The sequence below is a fragment of the Erithacus rubecula genome (assembly GCF_903797595.1).
Source record: "Erithacus rubecula genome assembly, contig: SUPER_Z_unloc_6, whole genome shotgun sequence".
NCBI classification, from domain to species: domain Eukaryota; kingdom Metazoa; phylum Chordata; class Aves; order Passeriformes; family Muscicapidae; genus Erithacus; species Erithacus rubecula.
This window is the reverse complement of record NW_027635650.1, coordinates 1,741,802-1,752,980: the sequence shown is the minus strand read 5'-3', so window position 1 is coordinate 1,752,980 and position 11,179 is coordinate 1,741,802. Positions and strand designations below refer to the sequence as shown.

The 11,179-nt window shown below is 40.9% G+C and overlaps 1 protein-coding gene across 1 annotated transcript; it reads left to right on the top strand.

The window, feature by feature from the left end:
* Nucleotides 1-609: 609 nt before the first annotated feature.
* Nucleotides 610-2,588, top strand: RFESD (Rieske Fe-S domain containing). The gene is made up of 4 exons (XM_079331677.1): nucleotides 610-777; nucleotides 1,553-1,733; nucleotides 1,824-1,858; nucleotides 2,062-2,588. The coding sequence occupies exons 1-4, from the start codon at nucleotides 700-702 to the stop codon at nucleotides 2,353-2,355; spliced, it is 588 nt and encodes a 195-aa protein (XP_079187803.1). The 5' UTR covers nucleotides 610-699; the 3' UTR covers nucleotides 2,356-2,588.
* Nucleotides 2,589-11,179: the final 8,591 nt, after the last annotated feature.

The following is an 11,179-nucleotide window of genomic DNA, read 5'->3' as shown; positions in this document are numbered from 1 at the left end:
GTTTTGGAGGTGCCTTAATAAGAGGGGTTTTAACTATATGTTTCTGCGTTGTAGTATCTTTGCCAGTTTGGAAAGCTTGTAGGGAGAGTCAGCCAAAATGTGATAGTCAAAATTGGGGACTTCGTACCCTGGTTCCTGTGATTAGTTTGGGTATCTCCTGAAAAACACTAAGTGTGAATGCCTTACTGGATCGTCCTGTGAGTCTGGCAGTGACGTTTCACTTTCTGGGTAAGACTGGGTGGTAGTTCCTTGAACTGGAAAGCAGGGAGCTGGTTTTAGCTGTTGATCATGCGCAGATCAGTCAACAGCTGGCCCGCAAATGTCACTTAAAACTTTAAACTGCTCTTCCCAGCACAGTGATTTGTGAGGAAACCTGCAGCTGCTGATCCTGAGGATGCACCACATATGGCTCTGAGTACGATTTTGGGAGCAGGCAGCAGTAGCGTGGGCTCATGGTGAGGACAGCAGCAGAGGGAACTGGAAGCTCTGCTCTTCTCTTATCAGCCCAGCCCCAGAGTGTCCCTGGCTTTTATCAGCCCTGGCAGAGCTGGTTTCTGACGTGTTGGGCCACTAAAGTACTGCCATAGGACTGGGCCTGGCCCGGTTGCCTCCTGCTTGTACTTAAAGAGGGCTGTGAAGCACCTTGTGACATATGGAGACAAGGCAGGGCAGTGGTGATAGACCCCATGAAAACAGGCAATGCTGGATCTCATCATCCTCAGCCTTCATTTCTTCATCTGCTTTCTCATCTCCATTGCAATCTGGTGTGGACCAAAGGTACAGTGCAGCTCTCTGTGCTCTGTACCCCACTGCAGCCAGAGAGACATCCCCCCCTCTCCCCCATCTATGGTTCTCCTTTCTGTGTTTATAAAGGCCTATTTAAACCTTATTTTTCTGAGGAATTGAGGTTGGAAATTTGAAAATAACTGAAACATAGTAGCTAATTGTAAATAAATGTAATGAGAACACTGCTTTTGTCATAAAACTGCTTATACTCTTGTGAGAGGGAGAGTCTATTACATGTTTGAAATATGTAAGAGAAGGGAAGGAAATGCAGGCATATTTGCTAAAAATGTCAGGTTGATACAGCTTCTCAATAAATTCTGTTTTCTTTGCTTTGCAGTATAACTTTTTATTAACTTAAATCACTTTATGCTTCTAGCTATAATATTATGTAGAGTATTGGATTTACACGCAAATGCTACACACTCCATACCTGAAGTGTATAGCACTTTACATTTGCCATACTTATATTTGTTTGCACATAGGTTTTGAGGGGTGAAGGTGATTTAGGTGCAGAGTAAATGAATAGTGATTGAGAGTTTATCTTGCCCCGGCTTTAGGTATCAGGCTTCCAACAGCTGTTTTTCCTTGTCCTGTTAGATCTGTTAGTGAACACACTAACTGAATGGTATTACCAAGCTCTTGTGCCTTTCTACCTCTCTATGTTGATAGTCTTTCACTGAAAACTTTTCTCCCTCTCCCTGCATGAAAACCAAATGCAAATTGCTTTGAAAGTGACCTTTTCATTTATTTGTACATGTGTTTTAAGGAAGTGGAATCACACACCTCAAGCATAGGAGGAGATGAAACAGAGCCAGATGGTCTTATATTCATTGGCAAGGAAGACGACATAAAGAAGTCACAAAGAATAACAGCCAAAATCAGTGGCAGAGAAATTGTTGTTTTCTACCATGAGGGAAAATTTCATGCTCTGGACTCACGTTGCTACCGTAAGATATTTGCCTGTGTGATCTCAGTGTTGTTAGAATTAAGCATAAAATCTGCTGCATAAATTAATACAGTGTTCTGCCATGTTTCAGATGAAGGAGGCCCTTTATGTCGTGGAGAAATAGAGGTATGTAAGGAAAATAAAAATAATGCAGAGGTATACAGTCATGTGGAAACTCAAATTGATTTTTTCTAATGCCTTTATCTGAACATCATATGAAAAAACTCAGTCACATACATGTAACATCAGACAGCTGTATAACCAAATTGCAAAATGCACCTTTTGTCCTAGAAATGACTTGCTACCTTTTCTTCTTTTCCTTCCTGCAGGATATTGATGGTCAAGCATGTATTGTTTGTCCTTGGCATAAATTTAGGATTACCTTGGAAACAGGAGAAGGATTGTATGAAGGAATAAATCCTCTGGAACCAACACCAACACCAAAATGGCAATCAAAAGGAGTCAAACAAAGGACTCATCAGATCACAATACACAATGGAAATGTTTATGTGAGTCCCCCAGATTTATCTGTGAGCTTTGACTCTGATTATTTTGCTGACAAGTACAAAAAAGGTGGTGAATTAGCTATGGGAAAACAAAGCCACTCGGAAGCTGCAGAGTAGGTCATGGTCACACAGCAAAATTCTGGGGAATGCGAAAATGAAGAATTTTTTTGGGAAATAAAAATGTACTATGCCATGAAGATTATCTCCACATTAAATTCTAATGTTAATGTTATGTTACAGCATTGATATACATAGAAATGAGTAACATAAGCCCTGCATTGTCAGAAATGTGTCTGATCTTGTGCTGAGGATGTTTTTTTCTTGCACTTACATTTCAAAAAAGACTTAATTACAGCAGAGTGCCTCACAATATTTGATGTTTTGCTCGGACTATTTTAATTTTTAAGAGGGGATATCGTATAATATGGCTCACAAAACTAGGTAGTTTGAGGTAGATAGTCAGCTGTAAAAGTTATCTTTATATACTTAACAGTTTATATTTCTGATGCCTGTGGTAAAAATGACATGGAAATCTTCAACATTTGAGATATTTGTGTAATCTCTAGGTATTTATTTAGTGCCACAAAGGGAAGTACAAAACTTCAGCATGTTTTGGTGCACTCTTTTATGTCAATTTGTGCATTACTTTCTTGAGAGTATGGAAGTATTTATTATCCTTCCTCTAACTGAACTCCTCTTGTTAGTTGATTGAATAATGTGGCAACAATTTGTTATGTATAGCTTGTTCTTCCTGATTCTGTTGGTTAAAGTGAGAGCTGTTTGGTGTGATACGTGAACTAGTGGCTCTTGTTTGCTTGTTTTAACTTATTGTAACCACATTTTTATACATTCATCTGAAAAAAATGTGCTTTCTGTGTAGAGGTGTTTTTTTGTGTGTGTTCACCGTACAATATCAGATCTGTCCCAAAAACCTTTTCCAAGGAAGTTTCTTCTTGAGCTCTGCTGCACTCCAGGATAGTGGGTTCTGCTGTTCAGCCTGTAGAGTGCAGAGACACCCTGTGAACATGGAGTATCAAGAATCACTGGGGCTGAAAACACCCCTGAGTCCATTGAGTCCAACTGTTAAATCAGCACTGCCCAGCCCACCACTAAGCTTGTTCCAAACTGCCACATATGTACATCTTTCAATACACCGTCCTGCATGGCTGCAGTTCTTCAGTGTGGGTTTTTTATGTGATCTGTTGTTTTTTTGCAAAGTATCATTCCCTACAGGTTCAGTTTGAAATGACTGCTCTTCATCTGTAAGTTTCTTTTGTGTGTGCAGCAGGCCTTGCTTTTAATGTGTGTCGTGGGTAATTAGGCCTGTGTCAGCACTGTTGTTTGTACAAATGTGTTTAGAAGTAGTGAGGCAGAGGCAAGAGTTAAAGGAAAATTTGTGCTACATCTAAATTGAGAGAACCTCCTCTGGTTGTGCCTCCTCAACATGATTTTTGCAGATGACAGGGGAAAGTGACACCTTGAATGTGCTGCTGAGCTGACCTATCCCAGTTTCACATTTTGTAAGACCTACAGCACAAAGATGCTTTTCTTGTCAATTTCCTCCTCCTTCTTGTCCTCTCCCTGGCCTCTCAGCCAGCCAGTGCCAAGGATCAGATGCAAATGCCTGCCTTCCATCAGGTGAATCACACCTTGGTTGTCTGCTAGAAAATGCTGGTTTGTACTGACTAGCTCTGTGATGTGTCGAGGCTTTTTTTTATTACTATTTGTTTGCTTTTAAATGGATATGTCAACTTCTCCTTTTGAAGCCATGGGTTAGATGGCAGGAAGGTGGAGCAGGTGCCTTGGGGGCTTGGGTGGTATCAAAGGATTGGTGAATGGAGAATTGATGCCCTTCCCTCCCTCCTCACCCAGCTACCTGCACCTGTGATTAAACTTGACCACATTGTGTCCTAGTAAAAGACATGGATCATGTAAAGGGAGAGTATTGCAAGACCTTCAGATACACCTGCATTAACTCATGTGATTGCTGAGACAGTATTTTTATTGACTTTTCTTGAAGTAGTGCATTATTAGAAATTAACTCTTTAAATTAATAACGATGCAGTTCAGTTTAAGAAAGCTGGATGATATGCTATTATCTGTTTGATACTTAGAGAAGGATGGAAATAGGAAGTTTTATTTGTAAACTTCATTGACATATTCATACTACCATAAGAGTGCTCAGGATTTTGCAAAATTGCATTTACTGGTTAAAATTCATAAAAGTGTTTATTCATGGACTTATGCTTAATCATAATGAATAAATGCAATTGCATGTCCAGCCATAGGTGAGCTGTTTTTCTCAGTACTTCTTAGGCACAGTATCTACAAGCTTTTATGGTTGTTTTGCCTTTTTTTTTTTTTTTTTTTTTTAAGTGTGCTTTCCCAGGAAAGTTGCATTAATTTAAAATCTGAAGTTTGCCCATTAGATTTTGTTCCCTTCAATTTTCCTGTTGATCATCAGAGAAAGAGCAGAAAATTATTAACTTAGGCAGCTGTGAACAAAGCAGGGAAGGTTGGTGGGCTGTTGGCTTTTTATTTTGTTTTACCCTTTCCTCTTTTCCCTTTTTCCTTTCTTTTATTCTTTTATTTTTTTCTTTTTTCTTTTTTTCTTTTTTTCTTTTTTTCTTTTTTTCTTTTTTTCTTATTTTTTTCTTTTTTCTTTTCTCTTTTTTTCTTCTTTTCTATTTTGACAGCAAAGAGCAAAGCCTTCAACACGTTAAAGTCACTACCCTTAAAAAAATACATAGACTATTTTGAGCTTTGAAGTGCTAGACTATGCACCTAATTTGAAAACAATTTAAATATTTAATGTCCTATAGTTGAGCATCCTTATATTTCCAGCCCTTTCTAGGTTCCTAGTTATACTGGTGAGAGTGCATGAAGACATGGAAAGCACAGGGAGAGGGACGAGGAGTGGTAACCCCAAGGCAGTGATGCTAAGATGGCATTTAAGCCACAATGAAGGGACTGAAGGAATGAGGAGCCATGGGCAAGGGGTCAGTGAGCCTGTGACTAGATAATTATCATGTTAATGACAGCGATCAACCCAGTCACTGTGCAAGAGTGGTTTGTTTGTTTGAGGGGAGAGAGAAGTTCATTATGAATTATATTACTTGGAAGAGGGCAGTTTGCAGGATGGCAGAGCACAGAGAGAGAAAATGTTCATTCAGTAGGAAAACAATGTTAAAAACAGTCTTTCACCACTGAAGCCCTTTCAATAGCTTTGCGCAGTTCATAATTTTATGCTTAATATTGGAATGAAATCAGTTGCGAATTTTGCATCTCTGGTTTCTGAAATGATCTTAGAGAGGCAGGAGGAGTCAGTGAGGTTTAAGCGGGTGTGATAATAGGTCAATTCTTCAAACTCTATTCTGCAAACATGTTTTTGATGTGGCATTTATTCATGCAAACCCATGGATTTCATTAAGTGAATTTTCTAGCTGAATGAAGAATTGAGCACAGTTTTCAGCCTCTGCCATCTATAAATTATTGAAGTAGACTAGAAATTAAAGTGACAGTTTTGCCTGTAGGCAAAAAAATTTGGAAAATCAGTGGTGTCCTAATTAGCCCATTTGTGACTCTTTCTCCATGAGATGAAGACAGTTTCTTGATTGTTGTAGTTGTGATGTTTGAACAGTGGAATTGTTCTCCTGAGAGATGTCAGAGAGGTATGGTTTATTATTGCAAACCATAATAGTTAGAAATCCAAGGTTTATAGAGGAAAGATGACTCCAGAAATAACTAATAGCAATAGTAGTAGTAATAATGAATAATAAAAATTCAACTTGAAAGTAAAACCTGTTACTTATTAAAACAAACAAACAAACAAACGAAAACTTATAATTTGTTTAACTGTTCAAATTAAGATTAATTTTTGCTGTAGCTGTGACTAAGGACCCAGATAGAGCAGAGATTACCAATAAAGGTGATCCCTCTTTATCAAGACAGTCACTGCGGTGGAAAAAGTGGGGAAATTTTTGCCTCTACTGAAGTAGGTCTGTTGCACCTGAAACTTTTCTGATTTTTTAAAAGTATATATGTGAGTACTTTACTGAAAGGTTTCACCTCTGCACATATATGTTCTTCCTTGATTTCAATGGACATCTAAGATTCACACTCAAGGGAAAACTATTTTTATTACAGTATATGCTGAACTTTTCCCTCCCTCTCCCTCCCTCCTCCCTCCCAAAAAAAAGTTTACATGTGTATTTGTCACAGGTTGCTCCAGGTAAAAGTGGATACTTGTGTAGCTTCATTTTGGCCCAGGAAAGCACAGAAGATCAGTGAAATGATGGCCTCCCTTATATTCATTATAAGGCCTTGAGAATTCCTGGCATGGTGCTGGCTCAGCACTCAGATGACCAGCACGCTGCCATCTGAATTTGAAAAGCCATGGATGATCAGGATCAGCAACACTTCCCAGGAGGCTGTGTCATCTTGCAGTGCTCATGATATTTTTCATGAGACTCAGCACTGAAAGAATACCTGAAGCCAACAATAAGTTTGGAGGTGCAGGTGTTCACACCAATTTTCATTATCGATTTTCTTGAGGTAAGCAGGACAGAAGTTCGATGTTAACTAAATGGATATGCAAGGTCCTGCACCTGGATCAGGGCAATGCCAGACACCAATACAGGCAGGACAGAGAATGGGTGGAGAGCAGCCCTGAGGAGAAGGACTTGGGGTGCTGGCAGATGAGAAGCTCAAGATGAGCTGGCACTGAACTCAGACAACCAAGAAATCCAAAAGCATCCTGGAGCAGAGAAAGCAGTGTGGGCAGCAGGTTGAGGGAGGTGATCCTACAGCTCCACTCAGGGGAGACCCTACCTGCAGTGCTGCATCCGGATCTGGCCCACTATAGTGGGATGGAGATCTCTTGGAGCAAGTCCAGAGAGGTTTGTGAAAATGATCTGAGGTTGGAGCACCTCTGCTATGGAAACAGGCTGAGAGAGCTGGGGTGGTTCAGCCTGGAGAAGAGAAGGTTCTGGGGAGATTTTAAGAGTTCCCTTCAAGTCTGTAAAGGTACTGAGAGCTGGAGAGAGAGCTGAGAAAGGGCCTTTTGACAGGGGCATGGAGTAACAGGACTTGGGGGGAATTGCTTCAAACTGACAGGGGGCAGGTTTAGATTAGACATTGGGAAGAAATTCTTCCCTGTGAGAGGGTGAGCCCGACAGACAGGTTATCCAGAGAAGCTGTGGCTGCCCCATCCCTGGAAATGTTCAAGACCAGCATGGGTGGGGCTTTGTATGAGCAGGGTGACATCCCTGCCCATAGCAGTAGTGCTGGAACTAGACAGCCTCTAAGTGTCCTTTCCAACCCAAACCATTCTGTGATTTTATGATTTTATGTGATGTGATACTCTAGTTACCTTTTCCATTTTTTAAAATAGCTGATATCTGTGAAACTGAAGCAGAAATAAACATTTGAAATGTTTCCTAGTTTTGGTACAGAGTATTACTCTCCTATTAAAAAAGTGAAATGCTCTAAATGAAACAGTAAAAATACTAAATATGGTTTTGGCATTTACCCAAACAGTTTCCCCATACATCCCTACTGCAAAACCAAAACAAGAAGGAACCCAAAATTTCCCTCATGCTAAAAGAAATTAAATCTTGGCTTCTTGTCTTTTGAAGTTCAAATGGGACAAATCCAGAGCTGTTCTAAATTCCCTTCCTGAGATGACACATGGTGGCTGCCCCTTGCACAGGGCAGCTGTTTTGCTCTCCCACAGCTGTGACATATTTACCCTTTCCTTACCTCTATAAAGCAGCTTCTCAGTAAGCTCCTAAACTCTCCCTGCCCCTGGCTCTGCAGAGCTCACCTGGAGCAGGTGTGGCTTGGTCCGCTAAGTCTCAGATTTGCTTGACAGCCTGTGTCTAAAGGGTTCCTATTATCAGCAGGTTCAGCTGGAAACATAGGTTTACAGTCCTTGACCTTGTGGAGTGTACAATAACAAAGGAACAAAGCACCCATAGAGACACTTCATGGGGTTTCATCTGTATTGTGTCCAGAAGTGTGTGTTCCCCAAACTTCAGGAAGTGTACCCTGTAGCCATTCCTGTAAGGGTGTGTGTGTGTGTTCTGTGTGTGCTCCATTCAGAAGCAGCCTGCAACTTAGTGAGGCCTGTTGGCCCAGTCTCCAACAACATTTTAATGCACTTTTGCAGGCTGATGTGCACCAAATCCAAGCATCTCGCTCCCTTATCTCTGGAATGCATCAATTGTGTGAGTGCACAGTCAGTTCCTCCTTCCTGTTCCATTTTAGGGAAAATCACATTGCCCATCACAGATGGTGGGGGAGAAGAAAAAGGAATATCTTTTGTTGCTGTCACACTCTTCCCTTTCTATAGGAGTTGCAGGTGAGAAGAATATCAGTTTATTTAGACAGAGTTGTTCCAGTGGAAATATAAATAAATAAATAAATAAAAACAAGGCAGCTTCACAAAAGTTTTGTGTTGGTTTTAAACACCTGGATGACATACTCATCTCTATAACTCAGGAGCGATATAAACTTTAGTTAAGAATGAATACTGCTAACAAAAATCACTGTCAAGATTTTTTCATGTATCACTTACCCCAAGTTTCCTTGCAGCCAGAGAAATGGAATAATGGAGGGCAAACTGCCTGACAACCAGCAGAATTCAGGCCTTTATTTCAAAGGGGAGGAACTGAGTATCGAAAACAAGCTTCCTTCACTCCTTGTAAGATCTTTTCTAGCCCAGCAGCTCTTGACAGCTTACAGATCTGAACTGACTGCAGCTGTGTCCCATCCTGCTGGGTGTGGGGCACGTGTGATATGTACTGCCAACATGGGATATTGGCATGACACTCTGTGGTACCTGGGAATGCATCCTAGTCACAGGCTTATTTTATTTAGGATTAAGGGGAGTTATGGTTATGCATATATAAATATGCCAAGGTTTCTGAGTAAACAAAGATCTGTCTTCCAGGAGGCAGCGAATGGTGAATTGTAAATGAGGTGTCTGCAAGATGCTGCCCTCCTTCAGATGTTCATCCTTTTCAGAGCTTGGTAATCTGGGTTCCAACAGCAAAAATAGAATCCTTAGAGTTAGAAATAGTACAGCACCTGTAAATCAGTGGTGTAGCAGAGCTGCTGCCTCCTGTCATTTCAAATAGGCAGCTGCCCATGGGCAACATCTGCCTTGCTGATCCTGTGTTCCTGTTTCGTCTGGGTGGCTGAGGAGTTGCTTGTGGCCAATCTCCTCTTTTGCAAGTGGCTGCTGGACCTTGTCCAGGACAGTGGCCACAATGCAGCCACCAACCAGGACACCTCCAGCAAGCCAGACATCTGAATGGGGCCAAATCTGCGGAGCCCAGCCTGCTGGATGAGGCCTCCTTTCAAAAGCCATGATGGAGGTGATGAAGAAGGTGTGTCTGGACCAGCCAGCTGCAGCCCTTCAGACCAGAGTCTGGCTGCTCAGAAGTCCCGGGGAGCCTCTTCTCTCCAGCAGATGCTGACAGGGAAGCTGCTGGAGCACCTGCTCTTCATCCATAGCCTTCTGCACAGGGGGCTGCTTCACAACTTTTCAGGCATTTGGATTGAGAACAAGGCTTTGATATGTGCAGGTGAAGGTGCTGGTGGAGTTTATGGCTGAAAACTATGTGGGCAGGTGATGGCTGGCCTCTCCTGCCCACCAGCCAAGGGGAGCCTGGTGGCAGTAACAGGTACAAGGAGGAACTACAGTGCTGTCATAGACTGAGGCTTGGGGTTCCAGAAACGTCAAAGTCAAGAATACAACAGATGAAGGGCACTGGGCGGATTTTGCTTCAGGTGTTCTTGGCTTCCAAAAAGATACTGCTGCACAGTAGACAAGCACTTGGAAGAGCGAAGCAGAACAGCAACACACAGGTGGGATTGCCAGGCAAAATCCTGGATGGATGCATTCCCCTCTCTGCCAGACATCCTTAAAGAAGATGGGGGAGACACAGGGGTGAAATCCAAAAAGCAGATCAGTTCCACAAATAATAGAATAAGGTGTCTTAGGCAGTGAGGTGCTTTTCCGCTGTGCCTTCTGGAACCAAGCCCATCTCCTGAGATTATGGGATTCCTCCAGCCACTGAAATAATTTATATCCAAAATTAAATAATATTAAACAATTATTAAATAATAAGAACACCCAAAAAATAAAATAATATAATATAATATAATATAATATAATATAATATAATATAATATAATATAATATAATATAATATAATATAATATAATATAATATAATATAATATAATATAATATAATATAATATAATATAATATAATATAATATAATATAATATAATATAATATAATATAATATAATATAATATAATATAATATAATATAATATAATATAATATAATATAATATAACCCCAAATGGGAGGTTTTTCTCAAGTGTATTAGGAATGTGTTTAATCAAATCCCAAAATTTTCTCTAGAAAAACAGAGGAAGCGTAGCTGCCAACTTCAGAGGGTTTCTGCTCAGCTCTTATTTCTCCAGAGCTTCATTCAGTATGTTTTGCAGTGGGTGGACTGTGCAAGATACGAATGATGGAAATCATCATCATCTCTGCAGAACTGAGGTGGTGTTTTGGCAATTGGCCACTTACACCCCCAGGCTGTCTCCTGCCGAGTGTTAGCACCAAAGTACCTGGTTTGGGCACCTCCAACTTTTCTTCCAAACACCCCTGAGAATGTGGCAGAGTTCCTGGTAGGCGTGGAATGGCAGAAGAGCGTTTCAGAGGAAAGGAGCTAAAATGAGCTCTCTTTGGTTAAAAATAAGTACTGACTGCAGTGGATATTGGCCTTCTCTCCCCAGTCACATTGTGGAGTGGTTGGATTTGCAGGGTCCCTCCAGGAAAATGAAAATCAAAGACAAACAGAAATATTGGAGGCCAGGGAAAATGAGATGGAATATTGGCCAGGAAAGGAGAAAGAGAG

Excerpts from the sequence above, each read along its gene's own strand:
- RFESD (XM_079331677.1), top strand. The coding sequence starts at position 700 with ATGCTGGATCTCATCATCCTCAGCCTTCATTTCTTCATCTGCTTTCTC. Across the intron at positions 1,734-1,823 it reads TCTGGACTCACGTTGCTACC|ATGAAGGAGGCCCTTTATGT; the intron begins GTAAGATATTTG and ends GCCATGTTTCAG. Across the intron at positions 1,859-2,061 it reads TATGTCGTGGAGAAATAGAG|GATATTGATGGTCAAGCATG; the intron begins GTATGTAAGGAA and ends TCCTTCCTGCAG.